This window comes from Macrobrachium rosenbergii, chromosome 21, assembly GCF_040412425.1.
Source record: "Macrobrachium rosenbergii isolate ZJJX-2024 chromosome 21, ASM4041242v1, whole genome shotgun sequence".
NCBI classification, from domain to species: Eukaryota; Metazoa; Arthropoda; class Malacostraca; order Decapoda; family Palaemonidae; genus Macrobrachium; species Macrobrachium rosenbergii.
In genome coordinates this window covers 70,759,996-70,785,475 of record NC_089761.1, presented here as the reverse complement: position 1 = coordinate 70,785,475, position 25,480 = coordinate 70,759,996, and the positions used below count along the sequence as shown (strand labels likewise).

The following is a 25,480-nucleotide window of genomic DNA, read 5'->3' as shown; positions in this document are numbered from 1 at the left end:
CATTCTTCCAACATCCTTTGTATCCTTTCAATATCTTTTTCATAGTCATCCATGCTGTATATCACAAAATAAAAAAAAGTTAAAAGTTCTTATTGCTTTGAAAAGTAATATTCCTACAATACACAAATACAATGGAAAGGGGAAAACTAATGACTAGATATGGAATTGTTTTGAAGTATATTCATCAAGGATCATGAAGTAAGGAAGTTCAAGTTTCTAGGTAAACATAACGCCGAAATCCAGAAAACTAATGAATGGCATGCTTAGTACCATGGGGTGATGTCACACCCCAAACCACAATAAATGTTTATATCCCTAACTGTGTAAGGAATGGGATTATGAAATTCTCAGTAATTTATCTTCTCACTTATTTAGGAAGGTACTTGGGAGATAGACCATGTCAGTATATCCAACTCAAAATTATAATAAAAAAAAAATTGTGGGGTGTCCAACAACCCCAGGGTACTAACGAAGGGTTAAGAATATTCAAGTCATTCCTAGAAAAGAATGGTGTCCAACGAGTAGTTAAGTTGTTAAAAGTTTTCTGAGCTATACCCTGCAGTTGGGATGCATTTTGGGTACATCTACATCGAGGCGGAAATTAAGTAGTCTTGCAAATAATGATTCCATAGATCCATAATACTGGTTATCTGAAGGTTTAAAGCACAGTAGGCAAAAATCCAATCCTAAAGAAAGCAGAAACTCTTCTCTCTTAGATAATTTGTAATTTGACATATTAAACACAGTTTTTATTATTGTTCAAAAAAGAAGGAATAAATACACCAGCTTTCTCAATTTTCTCTCGTGAGTACGTCGGACCATTAACACATAATCGGCAATACATTTATTAAACAGATATTTGAAAACAATACAATCAATAATGGATAAATTATCTGTAATATTCACAAATAGGCTCCTAGATAATTCGGTTAGTTTGACAATATTTCTATTCTTATGGTTAATCTCCATATCCTTTGGCCTACCATCCCTTATTTTATAGTAGGTACGTGGATGATACCTTTTTGCTGTTCAGAGATAAAGATCAAGCTGACAAATTTCTTGATTATGCCAATAAAGTACATCCTAATATTAATTTTACTATTGAATATGAAAATGAAAATAAGCTGCCATTTTTAGATGTAACAGTTTTTAAACATAATGATCATTTTAACACCACGGTTTTAGAAAAAAACTTTTACCGGCCTGGGCTCAAATTTTTATAGTAACTGCTTTTATAATTTTTAAACTAAACTCCATGTCTACGCTCTTTCATAGGGCTTTTAACATAACGTCTAATTGGAATCTTTTTCACAGTGAAATAACTTTATCTCCACCAATATTTCACTGACAACTGCTTTCCATCAAACTTTTGATAAACACCTCAGCAAATTTTTAAACAATATCTTCCATCCTAAAATTAAAATAACTACAGTACCAAAATTACGATTATATGCAAGTGTCCCATTTATTCATGACCTAAATTTCTATCATGAATTGAAGTTGTTAGTCGAGAAAAATTTTTACCTGCCATTGAATTAAAGCTAATACCCTGCAACCCAATGAGTATTAGATCTCTGTTTAAACATAAGGAGAAACTGGATCCACTAATGACCTCAGGAGTCGTATATTTATTTAATTGCCCTAGATGTAATCTTGGAAGCGTCGGCTCCACACGGAGGTTACTCAAAGTGAGATTGGACTCTCATCGAGGCGTTAGCTATCGAACAGGCGTCAAATTGACTAATCCTGAATTTTCATGTGTCACGAGAACATGCAAAGAAATGCAAATATGACATAAACTACAAAGATTTTAAAATTATAGGCCAAACTCCTAACAAAACAATATTTAGCAATCTTGGAAACACTCTTTATTAAACAACTAGTTCCACAGTTAAACACCCAGTCTTCCTCAACACATCTGTATCTCTCGTGAGTTTAAGTCGAAGCTGAACCCGGCCCGAATAGTCACTCGGTCTGTGCCTTCAGCACCTTATGGTACTTACTCCTCCTATCCTTTGTACTTTACTTTTATATTATTTGTATATATGTATAAATTTTTTTTTTTTTACTTAATTTTAGTGAGAGTTTTTATTTTAACTTTTAACTTCTATTTTTATAGCTTGAAAATGGGACTTTAGTCCTGAAACGTTGCAGCATCAATAAAGTACCTGAAAAGGAATAATGGAATGATCCTTCACCCTAACCTGCTGATGTCTACCGGTTGATAGAACCCCTCTCAATCCTCACTATATATATATATATATATATATATATATATATATATATATATATATATATATATATATATATATATATAAGATATAAGCCCAATAAAAAAACTATTTATGGCCTTTTATCTTCATATTACACTGTTACATTATAATATATATATATATATATATATATATATATATATATATATATATATATATATATATATATATATATATATATATATATATATATATATATATATATATATATATATATATATTATATATATATTATATATATAATTATATATATATTATATTATATTATATATATAAGTATTTGTGTCAAGGGATCAAGACCAAGCAGTACCAATCCATTTATCACTTATAAATTCCCCTTCGATGATAATTCCCCATTGGGGATATTCCCCAGGTAGCATGAATTTGATATTAAGCGACATTTGTAGCTTCATGATCATATATTTATATATATATATATATATATATATATATATATATATATATATATATATATATATATATATATATATATATATATATATATATATATATATATATATATATATATATATATATACATACACATACACTATATAATATATATACAATATATATATATATATATATATATATATATATATATATATATATATATATATATATATATATATATATATATATATATATATATATATATATATATATATATATATATATATATATATATATATATATATATATATTTCATGATGTTGCCTTGTAATACATATATCCTCCTATAATTTTGACATGTTTATTTTTTTTTTATTATGTGTTATGTGTAATGATAATGATTGTTGAAGTGTCGTATTTAGTTTGGCATCAGATCTCAAAAGAACTAATGATTAAGTAACTTAATAGCGTAATTTAGAATTGATAATACAATTTTAATAGTAACATAGTTTAGAACGAATAATATCTTTCTTGATAAAAGCGTAGTATACGAACACGTGTGTGTCCAGCAAAGACTTGTTTCATTTCAAATGTCATCAGTTGAGATACGAGAGAACGCTTTGTTTGGTTAACGTGATGACAGGTTTGGATAACAAATGGCGATTCGTCCCACACGAGCTCACGACGAGTGATTTCATGTTGTTACATGCGTTGTTCAAGTCACGTACGCCACTTTGAGAGAAAAAATACGTGTCTTGATCAGTTACACCATGTTTTGTAAGATTGCATTCAAAACGTTTTACTGGGATGACGTCACTTTCCTTCCAGAAATTTCTCCATTGTATCTCGCACTCAAAATGCTTTAATGACGTCACCTCCCTGCTTCTTGAACTTTTTGTATCTTGCACCCTAAATGCTTTAATGACATCATGTGATTGTTTCACGTGTTACTGGAATCCTAAAATCTGTTTCATTCTGATTTCTGAGACCAGTTAATTTGGTTCTCTCTCTCGTTCTTAAAAAGAGATTACTTTTAACATAGTGTTTTGTGGTCACGTATTAGCATTAACTTTTGAGATCTGAATTTAGCAAAGTTATTTAGTTTGTAACGGCGCCTGGTAAAAAAGTGTGTTTTGTGGTAATGCAGCTGCAGCAAGTGATTTACAGAGGTTTTCACAAGTTTGTGTAAGGTAACGTGAATTTTACTTATTAACACCATGGTATGATAATTTAGGAAATTTTGACCGAGTGAAATTGTTATTGATAAATCTTGTGTTTTTTGTGTGTTTTCTCTGATTGCAATCTCTTCATATTTTCACATTTTTTATGTTGTGATGTAACATTTATTTACATAGCATTTTAAATATTTCTTGGTAATTTAACATTGCATACTTGATTTTCTTTTCAAATCTTGAGTAATTCTTGATAGTTTAAATTTTGCTTGATTAACTTAAATTCCTGATAAAGTTTTTGTGAATTAGTTTTGTTTCATAATTTAATTCAAGAATTAATTAAGGGTTGTGTTATTTTTAAGTAATAATAAAAGTTTTCAGATTGTGAATTCTAGTTATAAACTTTGAATTTGAAAATAAATTTTTGTATTTAACATTTTTAGAAAAACTGTTTCATTTACTGATCACCAGTTAATAGGACTGATTGTGTGTGCATAAGGCAAAGTGATAAACATGTTTTGTTCTTTTAGTTTTGCTAAAGTGAATTAACCCTTAAATGCCGAGCCTCTATTTATAAAATGTCTATCATATGTCGGCAGCATTCGGGAGTTAGCACCGAAGCGGAAAAAAAGTTTTTTCAAAAAATCACAGCACGCTTAGTTTTTAAGATTAAGAGTTCAATTTTGGCTCCTTTTTTTCTCACTGCCTGAAGTTTAGTATGCAACCATCAGAAATTAAAAAAAAATATCATTATCATATATAAATATTGGAATATATGACAGGACAAAAAAAAATTTCATATATAATTGTATACAAATCACGCTGAGCAGAACTGTTAAAGCTACTGAGTTATTTTTTTTTTGTTGTATTGTACACTAAATTACAAGGTGTTCTTCTAACAAAGACACACTTGAGCCAGTGTCAAGCAACGCCCTTTGCTATCGCTCTCCCACACATATTTCCGCGATGGGTACTGTGAGGTCAGCTAATTGAATTAATGAGCCTATTCCAGCCTCTCTGGCCAATGTATCGTACACCATACACTGCCTGATTATATGCTGTTGCCTGCGCCAGTAACGCGCGAAATTTAAAAATATGTAATTTCAAAATATTGTCGTATCGATATTAATTGCTAACCCCATTGTAAAAGCAAATTATCGTAACTCGAACACTACCTGTACATTACAATTTAGTATTTTTATTTCCCGAATTACATGTGTAGTGATAATTTTAACAGATAAGGCTCATAGAATAATTTGCAAATTAGTGAAGGTTCCCCCACGGAAAAGTGAAAGATATGTTCCACGAAAATCTGCAACAAAATGAAGCACTGAAAAGTGAGGTAGCATTGTACTGGTATACTATCATCTAATATGTATAAAAAAATGATCGTCCTGACATTTGTAACTGCTTTTACAGATGTAAAGATATCAGTTCACTGCCCCCCCCCCCCCGTCTCTCTCCATGACAACACTCTATTGGCTGGAAGGGTTTGAAGTAGCCAATCACACAGCAGGGTACCAACTTTTCTTGATGCTGATTGGCTGGAAGGGTTGTAAGTAGCTAATCGCACAGCTTGTAGCTCAGATGCTTTGTATACTACTGTCTAGTGTATGAGTTGTATTTTTATTCTCTCTCTCTCTCTCTTTCTCTCTCTCTCTCAATATATATAATCCTTTAATAAAAAAGCAGCAAAATTATAAAAAAAATGTTATTTCATTTACAGCATCCAATTATACTGTATTATTATACTGATCAACTATCGCCGTAATATGTGTAAAAAAATTATTGTCCCAACATTTATAATTGTTTTTACTGGCGTAAACATATCAGCTCATTCCTCTCTCTCTCTCTCTCTCTCTCGATACAGTAATTCTCTGAGAGAGAGAGAGAGAGAGAGAGAGAGAGAGAGAGAGAGAGTTTTTTAAACATATTATGATGATAATAGATCAATATAATACACAGTATACAGGCAGTCCCCAGTTAATGGCAGGGGTTCCGTTTCCAGCCGAGCACCGCTGACCGAAAACTGCAGATAACCGAAAATCACCACTAATTATGGTAGTAAATGGTGTTTATGACGTCGTAAGTGGTAATAAACCTCTTATAGGCGCTGATAAACTGCTTACCGACACCAGTAAGCTGCTTACCAACGCAGACAATCGTTTGCCTTCACCGAAAATCTGGTTAATGACGTCGTTAGCCAAGTGTTGTGCAACTGGAAAGCTGTTAACTGATACCGCCAATAAGCGAGGACTGCCTTAAATGGAGGCTGTAAGTGAAATAACATTTTATTGATATTTTACCGTGTTTCCATTAATATTAAGATTTGAAAATTAGTAAATCATTGTAACGTGTACATACGTATGCACACACTCATTTGTATGCGTCGTGAACTTCTTGGAGTTTTCACACGTAGCTGTAAGCCATATATTTTTAAGGGTAGTAAGATGATTTTGAAATGATATTAAACTATTTCAGAATGACAGTTTAAGTATATTTGGTGTTTGAACTATTAAAATAGATAGTGAACTACTAAAATAGGCAGCTATAAGTATTTCATTTTAAGGGCGTGCCAACAGCAAATTTCGAAGAATTATCAAACTTTGCTTGTTAACATAATTTTGTTCATCGTTTGTATGGCAATGTGAACCACAAAATTTAAAAAGATTCGTAGACAACATCTGTATGAATAATTCTGGATATGATCAAGTAAGTTATATACTGGTTTGGACTGTTATATGTATAAATAAACATATCTTGAAATGTTCTTGCTAAAAAAAAAGTTTAGGCTGGTTCATGGACAATTTTGTTCATTGTTTGTATGGCACTGTGAACAACAAACTGTTAAAAACATAAAAAAGTCTGTATGAATACTCCAAGATAGGATCAAGTTTGAGTTATACATGTACACTGTTTTGGACTGTTTTACATGTAAACATATCTTGAAATGTTATTGCTAAAGAAATGTTCAGATTGGTTCATGGACAGTTTTGTCCATTGCTTGTACAGCACTGTGAACGACCAACTGTAAAAAATCCTGTAAAAAGCGTAAAAAAAAATTATAAAAAAATAATTTTCACCCACTAAAATACCCCATTCTCTCTAGCTGTAGCATCATAGAGAACACAGGTTATACAGTAATGATATAAGGATAACTTGCTCAAGATATCCTGATTCTCCTAGGATTCTTGAAAGTCCAAAAATTATTTTGTTTTGACATTTTCTCAAAACTTACTTTTTCAAAACTAAATGCGTATTTCTCCAGGCACACCGAACCAAATTCAATGAAACTTTTAAAGGGTGTAGTATAATATATATATTTTTTTGTCGGGAAAATCACTTTTCTGTGCAACCTTTATTTTGGCATATTTTTAAAAAGTTATGTCATGATTTCTTTCACTGCAATACAAATGAACTTAAGAGGTCAAATTTCTAAATTTCCCCAAGAGAGAATTTTCATTATTAGTTGTAGAATAAGTGGTAAAAATTTTAAGCAAATCCCTTCACTCATAAGGTAGAAACAGTCATTTAATTTACAATGGGGCTTCATGGTATTGGCGCTCCCCTTAAGGTATGTTTGGTTTTTGAACTATTGAAATTGACAGTTATAAGCCTCTTTAGAAGGGGATACCAAATTAAAACAGATTTTTGCTTAGCCCTTAAACGCCGAGTCTCTATTTACAAAAGTGTCTGTCGTATGCCGACAGGGTTTGAGTTAGCGCCGAAGCGGAAAGAAAGCTTTTTTAAAAAAATCACAGCACGCTTAGTTTCTAAGATTAAGAGTTCATTTTTGGCTCCTTTTTTTCTCATTGCCTGAAGTTTAGTATGCAACCATCAGAAATGAAAAAAATTATCATTATCATACATAAATATTGGAATATATGACAGCGCGAAAAAAATTCCATATATAATTGTATACAAATCGCGCTGTGAGCAAAACGGTTAAAGCTAACGAGTTATTTTTTTTTCGTTGTATTGTACACTAAATTGCGATGATTTTGGTATATAACAAATTGTAAAACGATCAAAGCAACACAGAGAAAATATTATCACAAAATGATGCACGAATTCATAACGCACGGATGTAAAAAAAGGTTTTCTGAGTCCAGTCCCGTGTCAGCCGGTGAAATTCCATTACAGCACGAATTTCTAGGTATAAAATGCTAGATATACCAGAGAAAAAGAGCTTTCAGGAAAGCTGGGGTTACTACCCCAGTCGAGCGTCTTCTAGGAAGACTCGGTATAAGGAAGGGTGAGTGAAATACCACTACCACGGAAACATACTCGAAAGATCTCTCCTTATCAAAACCCCGGAACAGAGCGGTGAGCCGTTACAGCCCCTACACTCAACACCCCGCCAGGACGGTGACACCAGCGCCACCTACCTCATTCCATTTTCTAGCATGTGATAATTATCTTTCGTTTTTGTGTGCTCGTGCCTTTTTGTGGAATTTTCCCAATTTTCATCATGTCATCGAGCAGCTTTACTATCTCCAAGTTAAGTACTATGTTATAGGGTTTTTTCGTTTGTTATTTGGCTGTTTTGGTCTCATTTTATATATATATTTTGAGATCTTAGTATGGCCACTGGCGTCCCCACCAGCCATGTCGACCACGAGGCGACCCCATCAGTTTCCTGCTGTTGGAGTTGTCTCATTGTCGTTATAGTTATATATATTTTTTGCCCCTGGTTCTCCTCCTGGCGGGTTTCCTGCGGTGGCACCCCCCTTTTGATAATTTAGCACTTCTAAACATATTGGCCTATAGGCCCTTTTGAGGTGATGCCCCGTCCAGGTTCCCCCCCTCCAGGTTGGGTTCCCTTTTATTTTAGTCTGTATTAGGCTATTATTATTTTTTCTTGGCGATAGTGCTCTCGGTTCGTTATTTTTTATCTTTACCTCCTCGCGGTGGAGGCAGCCTTAGATCTAACCGTTGCCTCGGGGTAGGCTACGCACCCTATTGAGCACATTTTTATTTCATATTTTGGTGTGATGGTTTTTGAGTGGAGTAGGTTATTGCTTCCATCCCCTTGCCCTCGGCGTGGAAGTCCATCAGGTTGAGAGAATTTTGTTGCTGTTTCTTCCGGGGTCGTTTTTTGGTGGGCAGAGTGAGCCCCTTAGTTCTCTTCCTTCCCTTAGGGGAATAGAGTTCTTTGGATGTGTCTCCTCTAGGCTATTCGCCTTCTTGCCCCTCTCCTCGTTCCCGGTTGGTTCTCGGCACAAAAATTTCTCTCCTTGTTGGTTCCTCCTCCCCTCCATTACTCCTGCCCTTTTTCTAACCTATGTTAGGTTAGGTCCCTATTAGGCTGTGCCTAGGCAGGAGTCGGGCATCGAGGCTTGGTCGCTCCCCTTTCCTAGTAGTAGGCCACCCTCCTATCACAGTTCCCAGTTCATTCTTGGAGTGGTGTAGTGCAGTTGAGCGGGTTATAGTTTTCCCCCGTCTCCTGTTTCGTAGCCTACCTTTCTCCCCCTACTCCACCCACTCCCCCTCCAGCTTTGCTCTACTCGTGCGGGTGGCGCTAGATGGCGTTTTCTCCGAGTTCAGGGACTTCTCTATTTGGTAGAGGATTCGCTCCCTCCCATCCAGTCCCTCGCATCGCTGTGTTGGGTTAGTGATTGTTCACTCGTAGCTTCGAGCGTGTTCGAACACTTTATCCGCTTTCCTCCCGCCCCGTCGGGCTACTTGGCTGGGTTATTATTTTTGCTCCGGTTTACGTTAAAGATACGAGCATCTGGCTCACCTTGTTTCTCTGGCGGGGTAGTAGTGAAGAAGGATTTATTTATTTATATAGGGGGAGCGGATCCCTCCGGTCTCCGGAGTATTTCTGTTTACCATCATTAGTTTATGTTTTTATGATATACGTATTTAAATATACATATTTTTGTTATCTTCGGAGTACTCTCCTTAGTTTTATACATGAGTCCGGTTCTACGCCCGGGGGTTCCGCCGTTGAAATTACAGGCAATCCCGGCGGCGAGTTGCTGTTGTCTCACTCCTTCCATTCCCCGGAGTATTCCGGGGTCTGGTAGTCTTGCCTGCCACTCGGTGTATTTTAGAGCTTATTGGCCTAGTTTATTAAAAGGTATTTCTTCTCCACCGGAGTATTCCGGCTGCAGAAAGAGTAGATAATGACATCATTCATCTGCAGCCCAATAGCAGCCAAACTACCGATGATGTCAGCGGCATGACATCACGCAAGCGGCAGGCCAATGGGAACGCTGGAATGAATGACATTCCCAGGTTGCGAAGATCTGTCAGGATCGAGCTTCACCGCAGAAATTTGGCTTGAAGTTCGCTGACTGCAACCAATCAGAATTCGCCATCCATGACCCCGCTGAAGCCCGTGTATAAATTCAGAAGGACCTATGCAATCTGCCAGTCCTCTACTAGCTCCCCACTGGAGAATGACAGAAGAGTCTGTCGAAAGCAGCGTCGCGGCAACAATTGTATATAACTAACTGTATAGAATATATAAAGAAGCAGAATCCAGATTTTTACTTTTCCCCCATGAAATGACAAATATAGGCGAGCTGTTAGCACGCACCTCCACTGAAGAGAAGTCCGCAATAAGGAAAATAGAAAAAGTCTTCTACAAAATAAATGCAGCTGAAGCAGCAATAATATTCAATAGAATATTAATAATAATAATATAAAGTGTATACAACAGTGCACATTGACAAGGTAGGAGAAGGAAGGGTACAAAGTTACTGTTGTACATCATTAGAGTATGTTTTCATAATATAAGAAAATTTCCAATATCTGGAAATGCCTTTAATGTATTAATCCGGATAAATGAGGGATTACTGTACAGTGGTGGGCAAAATGGATCACATGCCAAGAGCTCTATCCCAATCAGCTACCTAGCCCCTGGACTCCACAGGCCACTTCTAAAAGGTAATTCCAATATCAAGTTACCAGTATGAATAATCATATCAATATCTCTTAGCTCTGAAAATTTTCAGATGGTACATGCCCACATTAAAGTTTTCATTACTGTAACTTCAATGTGACCCTAATCCTACCTATGATCATTATTTCTATTACCAAGCCTGAAAATTTCAATGAAAGTGGAATGATTTACACTGATCATGACAAATCACGATTCACAGATTTGACCCCAGAAACAAATTCCTAGGATTCAAGGGGTCTCATTCATTAAATGACTTCTGTATAGATTACAGAGATTTTGTTTAAAACAATGGCTTCTGCAAGGCAGTCTATTGCTGAGAGAGAGAATAACGAGCAAGGACAAGAACTAACCACTGAACAATTCATGAGAAATTAATTAATGATTCATGCTTCACAATAAATTACGGAAATAAAACTGCAAATTCAAGAAAACTTGTTTCCCTCCTAGATTTATAAACTTGAAATTCATTATATATATAACCTTCAGTGACAGCTGTTTCAGTCATCGAAGCTTGGCAAAAAAGTGGGTACTGCCAACTCACTTGTTGATAAATCAATTGCTTTTTCCTTTAGCAATGGGACAAATACTGGGATGGCTGGAAGTGGATTATGATAAAAAGTTCAAGTATGTAAATTTAGCAAAAATACATTATCTTAATTTTTTAACAGAAAATGCAGTTACAAGAATGTGGCCATTTGAGGCTGATGAAAGACACCCAAGGCCTTGCAAAGGTGCCTTTCACAACAATGAGAGAAGACACAGAAGCCCAATTTAGCACCTACTCAAGAGGACTAACAATGACTGTTTGGTGAGAACGAGGCACTGAGTCAATCTGAAGGTGTAAAAGAAGACTGAGCACAACCACATTTATACCCAGGCTGGCCCCACTATCTGATCAAGATGTGCAAGAGCATGCACTACCTTTTTTGTAAGGAACTGATCACAATCCTGGACAGCCCAAGTCATACCTGGGCTGAGGGCAGTCCACGTTGGTACCTAGCAGATGACTAAGGTAATGCTCTTGACAATCAAAGGGCCTGTCATGATTATGTCTAAGGACACAAAAAACCAGCTCTCAAGAACAAATAAAGCTGGTAGACTGGGAGAGCACAAACTCTGCCTGCCATCCACTTCTCCACCATGAGTAGTCTACTACTGCAGTCTCAGATCGGAAAACATCCCTAAAATGACCTAGAGTATCAGTCATAAATAAAATCATGACTACTCCACCTGCTTGGCTTTGGACAGCTGCCTCTACAATCAATGTCTGGGGCACCAATTGTACTACAAGACAGAGTAGGTGACTAAGCATCGATCATGACCAAGCTAGCAAACAAATCCATCCACTCTCCCACAGTCAGGTCTTCCACAAAGAGTTGCAGCAGATACTGTCACTCTTGATAAGAGAGTGACGTCTGCAACAAGACTTCCTGGCTGCACAGCTATCTGTCAAGAGGGGGAGAAGGTGAAAACAAAGGTGAGGGGAAGGAGGAAGATGAAGAAATAAAAAGGAAGAAAAGAAAGATGAAGTGCACTAAGCTTTTCCAACTCTCTCATAAGCATAGGCCCTTCCAACCTATCCCAGGCTCATCAGAGACAGAGGATGTATAAGGACCTGCTAGAGCAGTAACAGCAAGAGCAAATGAGCAACAGGCATATCAATGCCTGGTGATCTTTCAAGGAGAAATACTGTTGAAGCAGAATCATCTGCTCAAACCCAAGATGTCCAACTCCAAGCTATGGTCAGGTGCTCATGGAAGGTACTTGAGAGAAGTCTAAAGCACCTCCAAGAGCAAGAATCACCTACTTATAGTGTTTCCTAGTAGGAAGAATTTTCTAATTGATGGGTATATGTAGGTTATCTATTTGCACTTGAAATAAGCAGTCTTAGGAGCTTTTGATTAACAAAGACAGGTGGCCTATAATACCATTTAAAAATTTTGTTTACCCCCATTTTGATAAGACTGAAGTATATAGCTTTTAGCTAAAGGGTCTCAAACTGGTGCTGTCTTGACTTGGGAGATGAGCCATTACAAGACATAAAAGTAAATTCTAATTAATTTTTCAATTGTAACCCATGATTATGGTACAGTTCATCTTTATTTACAGAAAAATATTTTGTCTCGGATTCCAAATCTGGTTTATACTCACATTAGTATGCATCAAAATTACCTTCAATACCAATATATTCTCTTTGTTTTCCAAACAAATTTGATGTTTACCCATTACATGGTGGTGCATGTTACTACGATCTGATGTGATCCATTAATATTCAAAAACTAAATTTCTTGGATTACTTTTAAATCTTCTAATAACTGATTATAAATGTAGTTTTAATGTTTTGATCAACATCAATTTTCAGATTTTCTTTGCTTGCTAAGGGAAAGATTTTAAAACAACATCCCATCATCTTTTCAAGATGATCTATTTGGTAACTAACTTAACATAAATCACTAAACTATAGACATCTGCCTAGACAGCAAACAGTACATATATACCAAACACAAAGTGAACAAGATTGTCTGTCAGAGAGTATATTACACTTCCATGCCAGTTCAGTGACTTATGTCCTGTAACTAGTGAACTACATGCACACTTGCTGCTCCTACCTAGAAAATATCATTCCACAGGAAAAATACTCCCTTATCATACAAGTCTTCCAAAATCAGTGAGACAAACAATTTTCCCCAAAAAATAGATTATATATTAACAAACTAATATATATATTCAGTTTCATGCTGTATTTATGAATAATATTGCATGAGTATAGGCTCCTCTCTGCAGCACTGTGCTCAACTTGGAAAGGAAAGGCAAGATTTTCTTCTTTCAACAATATCTCCATCTCTTAGCTGTCACAAAGTGAGCAATGTACATAAGTCAAAAACTTACTTTTTTCGATGTTCTAAGCATTCAGAGACTCTTTGCATAGTTAATGGTAACAAGTAGTTTTCTATCAATTCAGGTTTCTCTGGTACAACTATTTCAAAGCTTTCCTGAAGTTCTGGAGGTGGTCTTAGACGACAGGTTACATCGCATGCATTGACCACCAAGTGTTCTTGAGCATGCTGTATATTAATCTGGTCAACCTCAGCTCTAGATAACTGATCTCTCATCATGTATAATCCTAAGCGAGATGCAGAAGGTAAGTTTCCACGCCCCTGAAAAATAATATGTAATTAAGTTACTGATATCATATGACCTAACATCCCACTGAGTTGAGATTCACTGGATTTGTAAGTTTTTTATTACTACTGGATAATGATACTTGGAATATAAATGATCCAAACCATGTCATCCAAATCTATTTAACACAGGAGTAAGGAGAGGACAATTGTTGGCATAGTGCTATTGGCCTTAATCATAGTGGTTCCCATATACTAAGGGTTTCCCCAGTGACATCGCCATATGCTCAAGTGTACATCAAGAAGTAATAAAATAACATGAGTTACTGCACAGGTTTCCAAGACAATGACTGTGTTTGATGACACCACTCTGGACAAAGTACTGGTGCCTTTTTGAGTTCAGAGCTTTGTATTTATGACTAATATGTTTTTTTTATCATGAATTTAACCCATAAAATAGCAAATTTGTATTTTTCCTAATATAAAAACCTGAAGTTCCTTACATAGGTATTTAGCTTGCACACACAAGATGGAATGGCTGTTTAAACTTAATGACAAGGTAGTTAACCATCAACAGGTACGGGGAGCCCTGCATAACTCTTGGTCTGCACTCCGAGTTGACTTTCAGTCCAGGTGCCAGGTGAGACGGGTGGCTAAGGTGGGCCATTCACGTAAAGCTTCAGGTTTGTATGTTAGGAAACATACACACAGTATTACTTTTAAAATTTGCTATCTCTTCCTACACAAATACAAACCTTTGTTCTTTACATAGGAGACTCACCCATTAGTGGAAAGAAATCTGGGTACTGTCTGAGCCGACTGGTAGGTTCGCCCAACCCAGAATGTTACCTTCCTGTTCCGCTCAGAGCAGAGGAAGGAACCCCTCACCTTTAGCATACTACACATGGGAAGCAGTAGTTGCTAAACTTCTGGACCATCACGTAATGAGTGTATGCAATTAATCAGGCTGTAAGAACTGAAACTGAGGTGTCAGAGACAATAAAAAAAGGCAAATATGATCGAGTTTGCTTTATTGTCTATCCTCCTCTCCCTTTGTCAAGAGAAAAGGGGGGCTTGCCTCCATCTGAATTATTAATAGAAACAAAGGACTTGTGCTCAATCATGTAGTTTCCATGCAGATCACATCCATCCAGCTAGTACTCAGCCTAGCACTCTGACACTCTGTCCTACAAGAGAGAAAGAAAAAAGAAAGGAAGAAGAACCAGTCACTCACACAACACTTTCTTGCTGATTGAATACCTCAGACAAGGTGCTATCTGTTCCAAAAGGGGAGCTGGGCTTGGTACACAATTTGTTGAGCAGCCAAGGAAAATGTGTCCAACTACCTGTGGGCAATGTACTGCAGGTGAAGAGGTAAACATGGTGTAGTGTGACCACAGCCCTGCATGCAGTACCTGCTGATCTGATAGGTTCTTACAAAATACTAACATGTACGGGGCAATCCCCTGACCCTGTGAGCTCTTGCCTGGACCGCACACTTGCTCTCCTTGCTGGACGAGTCATATGCCTGTTTGATTGTCTCATGGAGTCAGAAAGAAATTGCATTCTTGGGCACCTCTTTATTAGTCTTGCCAGTACTAATGATGAGACATCAACACTCATGCCTGAGATACCAAGTTCTCTTTAGGTATTACTGAAGCACCCTAACAGGACACAGCAGCACCTTGTCTGGATCATTACTAGCAAAGTCCTCTAGGGAGGGGATCAAAAAGGACTCAAACCTGGCCTCAGGGACCAACAGATTCTGAGTTTTCACTACGAAATCCAAGATAAATTTGAGTAACGCAGATCCCCATCACTACGAGTGCTTCACATCATATAAGAGGCCATGTAGTTTGCCTACCCTTTTTGTCAATGCCAAGGAAAGGAGAAAAACAGTCTTCAGTATCAGATTCCTGTCTGACAACTTTCTCAAGAGGCTCATATGAGCAACAACTGAGGCTCCTCAAAATGTGAGTCACATCCCACTCACTGGGCTCAAGTTCCACAGGAGGACAAGCTTCTCAGGAGCATGGAGATCTCCCATGAAGAGGATAGATCTACTCCCCTGAATCTCAAGACTTGGCCTAAGGCTGACCCGTAGCCCTCAATGTTTGAGACAGAGAGAAGCTTCTCTTAATGGAAGAAGATGAGAAAGTCCGCTATCTGCTGAAGAATGGCTCTGACTGGAGAGATACCCCAACTAAGACACCAACCACAGAAGATGGCCTATTTCCCCTGATAAACAGCCACTGAGGATTACATAAATATACAGACATCTTCACTGTTCAGCAAGAAAAGCCTCTGGCCCATAGGAGACAATACAAAGTCTCCAGTTGTGAAGTGCCAGCAATTCCATGGCCTGATGATAACTCTCTAAGTGTGGCTGGCATAGAAGGTTGTGCCATGGAGGAATCTCTTTTAGGACCTTGGACAACAGAGCCAGCAGGCCCAGATACCACTCAGCATGTGGCCATTTGGGTGCCACCAATGCCCTGAGAATCGGAGTGATCTACACTCTGTTGATCACCCTTTGAAATCAGGCAAAACAGTGGGGAAGCATACATGATGAGGTTGTTCCATGGGTGCCGGAATGCATCTTCCATCGAAGCCCATGGCTCCAAGACTACTGAACATAAAACCAGGAGCTTCCTGCTGTGCCAAGTGGCAAACAGGTCTACGCTCAGAGTCTCCCACACCTCAAAGAGCATTTCCACTACACAGATGTGGAAAGAGCACTCTGTCTCTATCACCAGTCTGCAGCTGAGCTTGTCTGCCACTACATTCCAAAAACCCAGACTGTACCTGGCAATCAAATCTACGAGTGGGCCACAGCCCACTCCTGCATCATCAATTGGTGGAAAGGGAGAGAAACCACTGCTCCATGCTTGCTGACGTATGCCACTACTGCTGAGTTGTCAATCGTCTACACCATAGATTGCCCCATCACTCGGTTTTGGAACTCCTTCAGTGCCAGAAATGCTGCTTTCAACTCCAAGACATTGATGTAGAGGTGGTGCTCATTTTGGTCCCACACTCCTGACACCAACAACTCCTCCAGGTGTGTACCCTACCCCTCACTGGATATGTTTGAGAACAGAAGCATCTCCAGAGGAGGAGTGCCAAGTGGCACTCCCACTGTAAGGTTCCTGTTGTCCAACCACCAAGCCAGAGCCTCTCTTACTTCCTCTGTAAGAGGAACTGGAAGAAAAAGAGGGCCTCTTGCTAGAGACCAGAACTTGGGGGTAGTCAAAAGCCTACAACAAAGTGCCATTAATTGGTAGACCATTCCCCAACCGAGGGTAAAGTGGAAGTACTTCTGAGAAGACCTGTGGATGGATATTTGAAAATACACATCCTGCAGGTCTACCAAAAGCATGAAGTTGCCTTCCCTGATGGAATTTTAACACTGAGCAAACTATTTCCATCTTGGACTGTGTTCGATTCACAAATTGGTTCAATGGAGGTAGGTCTATGACTGGTCTCCAACCACCTGTTGTCTTCTCCACTAAAACTAAGTGGCTGTAGAGCCCTGGAGACTGATCCTGTATGACTTTCATTGTGCCTTTCCTCAGCATTGCATTCACCTCCTCCTGGATGGCGAGTCCTTCTGAGAGCTGGGAATGTACATTCTAAAATGGACCAGTGTACAAGCACGGAGATGCAGAAATTCAACGGGAAGTAGGTACCCTTCTCCTGGGACATCTACCACCCAGAAACCAGCATATATATATAATTTCTAAAACACAAGCCTTCAGTACATAACAGTCAAAACATTCACAAAAAGAAAGTTTTATTCAATTAAGATTTTACACAGTTCCTTGGAACTCATCAAGAGTCCTATTTTTTCAAGTTCCCCTTGCAATATGACAATAATTATTTTTTGTTACATGTATATACAGCATTAATTTGTCACATGAAAAACACGGGAAGCCAATCTTAATACTATGTATTTTCTTTCGCAGCTCAACACAACAATAATAGTCACCAATACTCCATTTGAGAAGATAAGGGAAGTCACTATTATATTTCACAACTAAGCAATTCTCTACCTGAACACAAGCCTGCACACTTTCTGTTGGACCATGTAAGCAAAGAAAATGCTTGGGTAAGTGGGTCCGTGGTATGACAGTGAGTCACACAATGCTCTAGCTCCCTTCTCTTTTGCTGCATTCTGTATTGACTCTAAGTCATCCAATTTCAGCATTGTTACTTCAATATATAAACACAGCTGTTATAAATAAGGGATTTTGACAGAGGAAAAATCTATTTCTGAGGAAGGTCCCGTGTCAGCCGGTGAAATTCCATTACAGCACGAATAGGTATAACAATGCTAGATATACCAGAGAAAAAGAGCTTTCAGGAAAAGTTTACCCCCAGTCGACCGTCTTTAGAAGACGTCGGTATAATGAAGGGTGAGTGAAATACTTACCACGGAAATATACTCGAAAGATCTCTCCTTATCAAAACCCCAGAAAAGAGCGATGAGCCGTTACAAACACACCAGCGCCACCTACTTCATTCCATTTTCTAGCACGTGATCCGTTTCGCTTTTGTGTGCTCGTCCTATTTTGGATTTATTTTTCTTCATCTCTGATGGCTTGAGCACCTTTTCCATCTCTAAGTTAAGTACCATCTTCTTGTGGGGCTTTTGATCAATTGTTGGCTGTTTTGGTCTCAATAAATATTGAGATCTTATTAACAGCGTCCCATGAGTTTTCTCCCAGTCACTATATATATATTTAGATTTTGCCCTGAATTCCTTCCTGGTGGTCATGTGTGGCTCTCCTCCACTTTATTTTTGTTTTGCAAAATCCTGGGAGGTTCCTTTTCATTTAGTCTCATAGGCTATTATGTTATTCTTGAAGATGGTGCTCTTAAATTGAGTTAATGTTTTTAGTTTTATTTGTTTTTGGTTGTGTAGTTTGCCTCTTGAGCCCATAAATGTTTTAATTACTTCAGGCTACACTTCCTGTGAACATTTTATTTTCTGTGATGGTCGTAGTGTAGGCCCATCCCTTGCCTGGGTGTGAGATCAGGTTGAGGGAGTTTTGTTGCTGTTCCTCAGGGTCCGTTTGTGGGTCAAGAAGTCCTCTTCCCCAATTTCGGAGGAATCGAGTTCTTTGGGCGTGTTCCTCTAGGCTAGTCGCCTTCTTATCCCCTGCTCTTTCCCTGCTGGCTCTCGGCACAAAATTTTTCTCCTGTTGGTTACTCCTCCTTTTGCCCCTCTCTCCTCCTAACCTATGCTAGGTTTGGATTTATTAGGGAAGGAGATGTTGGGCTTGGGCTGTGTAGCTCCTGGAGTAGGCTTCCCTTCCAAGTTCCTTGGGAAGGAAGGTTGCAAGCGGGTATCATGTTCTACTTGTCTCCTCTCCCCTTCTTACCCTTCCACCACCCCCTCAAAAAGATGGCGTTTTCTCCGAGTCAGGACTTCTCCTATTGGTTGAGAGGTCGCTCCCTCCATGTCGTCCCCAGCTTCGCTGTGGTGGGTGGGTGGTTCTGCTTGCTTTCAGCGTGTTCGGATCCTGTCTCGCCTCGTCTCCCCAACTTCGTAAAGAACATTGTTCCTTTACCCATGTTTCTTCTCCGGCGGGGAGATAGGTGTGAAATGGTTCCATGTAATGCTAGTATCCGGACCGGAGGGTTACCATCATTATTAATTTTGTTTATTGTTATTATTATTATAATTTATTGTTATTATTATTATTATTTTGTTTTACCATTTACGTGATTCCGGTCCCACACCTGGGGGCTCCGCCGTTATTTTTCTGGCAAGTTCCTTCAACAAACTTCCGCTCGTTGCATTTAAAGCTTATTGGCCCAATTTTTATTTGGTAGTTCTTCTACACCGGAGTAAGTTGAGTTTCCGGCCCGGGCTTTATTTTGCTTAGAGTGTGAGGTTCATGTACTGTTACATAAGTTTCTTCCTTCAAAATGGGACCCCCCCCTCCACTACAACTGAATGGAGAAAGGTTTACCATTAGTAAATTCAGGGTGTGAACAATGACTCCAAGAAATTATTATTAATCAATTGATGAAACCTATTCATATGGAACAAGCCCACAAGGGCCATTGACTTGAAATTCAAGCTTCCAAAGAATATGGTGTTCATTAAGAAGAAGAGGAAGCAAAGGGAAATACGGGAAGAAATCTCACTTATTAAAAAAGAACAAATAAATTAATATAAATAAAAATGTATTACATTGCAAAGAGAATAGTATTAGGGTAGAAATGCATTGCATCTTCACTTGAACCTGTAAAGTTCCAATTGTGTGACATCCTCTGGGAGGCTGTTCCACAGTCCAACAGTGTGACTGATAAAGGACCTCTGGAACTGAGAAGTTTGACAGCGAGTCACATTTACTGCATACTGGTGCTGCTGTTCAGCGAATCTAGTTGCTCTCGGCAGATAAAGGGGATCAGGGATCAATTTTGAATGTGACAGATCTCTGTTAAAATACAACTTATGAAAAATTGACAAACAAGAGACCATCCATCAATAGTCCAAGTCATAACTGCTACGATTAGAAAATAGAAACCTACCACCACTAACCACTCTACAGTATCTTAAAGAGATAAATCTCTGGCAGAAGCAAATGACCACACTGGAGAACAGTATTCTAGTGAAGTACAAATGACCTAAAACAGGTTGCATTGATTTTATCACCATCATAAATATAGGAGGCCTTACGTATAATACCCAACTTTCAGGTGGCATTTGCTGAAACTTTTATTAGATGTTTCTCAAAAATTAGATGTGAGTCAAAAACTACACCTAGAATAGTTAAAGCTTCAAACTTATTCAGCAAAGTTCCATCCACCCGAAGGGGAGGATGGGGTGGGAAATCTGTACGAAATCTGCTAATCACTGGTGTTTTCGTTTTACTGGATATCAGCCTCATACCCACCGACTACACCATTCACTAATCCACCCAATGTCCCGATGAAGGCTGAGGGCAGCTTCATTTCTCATAAGTGGACACTATTATGTGGGTGTAGCATCATCGGCATACTGAACAATCTTGTTTTCCAGGCCAACAGCCATATCACTTGTATACACTAAAAATAACAGTGGACCAAGAACACTACCCTGTGGAACGCCAGACACAATAGGTCTTAGTTCACTAAAGATCCTGTCCACAGCAATTTGCTGCTGCCTACCCCTAAGAAAATCTTGAAGTAATCCTAAAACATATCCACCTCATCCAAGATTCCGAAGTTCATAAATAAGTGCCTGTGCCTTGAGATTTACTAAACTGAAAGCAGCACTAAAATCTGTTTGAATTACTCTGTGTTCAAAACCCTTATTAAGGTTCCCTTGCAAATGGCATGTCAAGTCTAAAAGAGTATTGCAGGTACCTAACTGCTCCCTGTATGCATACTGACTACCAGCTAACAATCCTTTAGATTTCACATACTGTACTTAAAAATAAGTTTTTCAGCAACTTTGAAGAGCACAGGAAGAATAGAGATTGGCCTGTAATTACTGCAGTCTGCAGATATGCCACTCTCTGGAACAGGCACTGTATTACTAAGCTTGCATTCATCCACAAAGATACTACATCGACATAAGAAAATCTATAGAATCTAGTAATCTTGGGAGACAACATGCTAGAAACTTTTTTAAAAACAAAGGGAAGAAACTTTCAGGATCTTCTCCACCCCATCTATCAAGATTATCCAGAATTTTCTTAATCCCCCGAGAGCAAAATGCAAATTTTGTAAGAATAGGTTCAGGATGACAAGTATCAGGGAGAGGAACATCCTTAGCTGTCTGGTAGGCCAGGTAGGTAATAGCCCTACCTCCAGACAGCAGCAGTCACTTATATGGTAAATCCTCGTCAGAAAAACAATTTCCCAATGAGGATGACATCTGTACCACAGTAAAAGACCACATGTCCAACCATGAGACCACTTAGAGCAGTGCCAAAGCAGTCGAGTTAACCTGTTTGGTGGGTATGGCACCCACTGTGGGAATGTAATATTTCCTCTGATGAGTAACAGAGAGAGGAAGTATCTCACCAGACTACCTGGATTGTAGCAAATTTCTTATCCATAAACAAGGGAATCCACATGATCCAAGGTCCCGCTGGCAAGCCTGGATAATGGCAGGCCAATCAAAAGCCTGGGTTCTTTTAGGGAAGCCATGTGAGTCTCAATGGCCAAAAAGGAGTCTTCCTTGAGGTCATTAAGCTGACAAATCAAGCACCTCCTGAAAGTGACCATAACTTTGGCTGTTGTGGCCGTATGTTGCCTGGCTTATATACATGATTTTTATAATATTTTTAAATTTCATGATATATGAATGTATAGTATTCAAGTCATTGATCTCCCTCATGTTAGGACTAATGGGGAACCTTTCTCATTTCTGGTCTGAGCAGTGAGAGAGTTTGCCTGATAAGAGATTAATGGAAAATTGTTGGTACTCCAGCACATGCCTATTTCACTCAGATAAAGCCTTAGCCTATACAGTAACGACTGTTAGCCATCATTCATGATAGACTGCAGTACAGTGTCATAGGCTGAAGTGAAACTTATTGTACAGTCTGGTGTTTGCAATATCTTTAATCAAGATGGATTTGCTATTGTAGACAGGAAGTGCATCATCTTGCAAGTTGGGAAATGGGAAAACCTACATAAGTATCTTGGATACTCTTATAAAGAAATTACCTTTAGGTTAGGGTAAGCATGATGGCCATTATAAATGACATACTAAGGAAAGAATAAAACGGTGTAGTTGACTGTGTTCTTAGGTAAGTCAGTTACTGGTTAGGTTGTTCAGTGAAGTATTGTCTACAGAAATTGAAGTTAACTATCAGCGTGTCAGTTCCCAGCCTTCCCAGGCTACTCCCTCTACAGGAGTGGGAAACTTATCAGAGCCCCCTGGAGACTGCTCCTCCACTTAGGCATACAACCTGTCTGGTCCTAAGACTGATGCAAGAGTGTAGGCTTCCGTGGAGAGGCTAGGATGAGAGCACAAATGCTTCCAATCCACACCCTTGAACTTGTTGAATCCCCCGCCTCTTGGTAACACCCAACGAGATGGAAGGGACAGGTGAGTGGTCTTTGGCCCCCTGCTCAACATGGATAAACCAGGTGAGTGGGGCCGTAAGCGGTTGTCAACCTGCTGTGATGACAACTGCACAGGTCAGGAACAGCCCCCACTCATGCACACGTTAGCGAGGCCTGTCCCTTGAATGTGCCCCAACCTTTGGAGAGGCCAAAACCTCTACAGGGGCAGAAGGTGAAGAGAGGCACCTCCTCTTGCTAGGACTTGGTGATCCGCCCAAGCAGGCCAAATCACTTTCCAAGTACCCTTGGGTCACTCGTTGCAGAATGGGAGGAGGGTGAAAGAGCACCTCCTTCCTCTCTTCACTTGCTCATTCCGAGTCTTGCTGGCAGTGGGGCCCAAACCAGTGGTACAGGTGCTGTACCTTGACTGGACTGGCTAGCCTTGCTAGACTGACCGGTCCCGGTGCCCTGGGACTCAAGGGACCTCGGGGTAGCAGTTGCACCTGTGCCCAAAGCAATGGACGAAGCAGTACTTGAGGTGCTGCTAGCATGAGCCCCGCCAGTCCTCTCCACAGAAAAGGAGTGACACTGGAAGCCTTACAAGACTTCCTGCAGGGAGATGTAGCAGCCTTCCTCTTCTTCCAATTGCAAGCAGTGGAAGATCAAGGGGGTGGAAGCAGAAGTACTAGATGAAGAAGAAAATGAAAAAGGCGATGATGATGACTTCCTTGCATTTCTTCGATTTCTTGCCAAATGCAGCTGAGGTCAATAGTGCAGAGAGCAAATGGACAAATACTGCCCCCAAAAGAGGAAGATGATAGTTCCTTTGGACAGATCACTGATGGTGCATATGGGATACCATGAAGGTGGAGGCAGTCAGCCAGTAATTACAGTGACTGTAGAAGCTGTTACAGTCACCGAAGAAGTAGTCACAGGAGCCACCTTACCAGACGAGAGGTGGCCAAGCAAAACAGAAATACTTGGCTCCCAGAGAAACCTAAGGAAGGTTACAACTTCCCAAGTCTCTCAGCCTCTGTCGCACCTAAAAAGGAAGTTGGATTAGACAGAAGCCTTTCCTTTTGCCTGGAGAGAGTGTCTGCCAGAGGAAGGCTCCCTCAGGGTGAGAAGAGGCCTCCAAACCAACACCAGAATTGTCGTCCATTCCACCTCTGTGGCTTTCCTTGGGTGTTACTGGCAGAATGTCGCCCTCTGATGACACCAGGAAGATCTTCCTCTTTCTTTTCTTCTTGGCTGTAAACCTCACCCATTATTCTGACAGCCACTCACAGCACTCACAACAAAGACTATCTCCAATGCAAAAACGCTTTCTGCAGGATGTACAGAGGGTATGTGGATCTATCTCCACCAAGGAGTGAAACCTTTTACAAGGCCTGTCCTTACCAGAACAGTGTTGCATATTTAGAGGCTTCCTCAGGATGGAAGAGGAAGCCTCAGCTGATTCATGGGTTTGGCTCATGACTACATTCCAACAAACCACAAAAAACAAGAATACTCTCTCTCTCTCTCTCTCTCAAATAGATATCCAAAATTTTCAATCTAAAATAATGTATCTAACAAAGATGCTCTTCATTTCCTCTGGAACATCAAGATTTTTACTAAATGAAATTTAAAAATATTCTTTGGGTTAAATCCTCTAAGTAGAGCAAATTTTGTAAGTACTTTGTATTTTTCTTATCATGCAAACCTGAACTTTTTTATGCAGGATTTAGCTTGTGAACATAAGCTGGAAAGGCTGTTTCAAATTTATTGGCTAGGTAGTTAACTATCGACAGGTAAGGGGAAGCCCCACCCACTTGTTGGTCTACACTCCACTTTGACTTCCAGCCCCAGCCCCCGGTGCCTGTTGAGAGGGGTGGCTACAGTTGAAGAATCATGTAAAGAACTTCTTGTTTATACAAAATACAAATTACTTTTAACATTTGCTATTTGTTCCTAAACAAATACAAGCCCCTTTGGAATATAAAATTTAGGCCAGAGGCCAAGCACTAGTACATATGAGGTCATTCAGAGCTGAAACGTAAATTGAGAGTAAAAAGGTTTTAAAGACAAACCAGGAGGAAAACCTTACAACTGCACTATGAAACAATTATTAGGAGAGGGTGGAAAGTAAGATGGAAGAAACAGAATATGAACGGAGGTATCGTAAAAGGAATGAAAGAGGTTGCAGCTAGGGGCCAAAGGGACAATGCTGCAAAAGAACCTTACATAAAGCCTACAGTGCACTGTGTGAGGTACACAGATGGCACTACCCGGCAACAGGGTGAGTGTGTGTGTGTGTGTGTGTGTGTAGAGACATTACCCTACTTACAAACATTCAAGTTGTGAACAAACGTGATCGTAAATTACAACTGTGTTCAGAGAGCTCCCCTAGGCCCCAATGTTCAAATTTTCTTCTGTGCACAATTTATTTAGGTTTTATGTATCAATCGTATTAATAAAGTACTGTACTCTATATAAAATACATTACAGTATGTATGGTGTACAGCACTGTGTTGTGCTTTAGGATAAAAATATGTACAGTACTGGAGGAACTTTATACCATACTGTACTCAAATAGGCATGAAGACCAACTTA

General features: G+C 39.0%; 1 protein-coding gene across 1 annotated transcript in view; it reads right to left on the bottom strand.

The window, feature by feature from the left end:
- LOC136849552 (general transcription factor 3C polypeptide 1) overlaps window positions 1–25,480 on the bottom strand; it is a 1,135,756-nt gene that overhangs the window by 312,702 nt on the left and 797,574 nt on the right. The window contains 1 exon segment of the mRNA XM_067122889.1: window positions 13,641–13,909. Within this exon segment, the coding sequence (XP_066978990.1) occupies window positions 13,641–13,909 (269 nt within the window).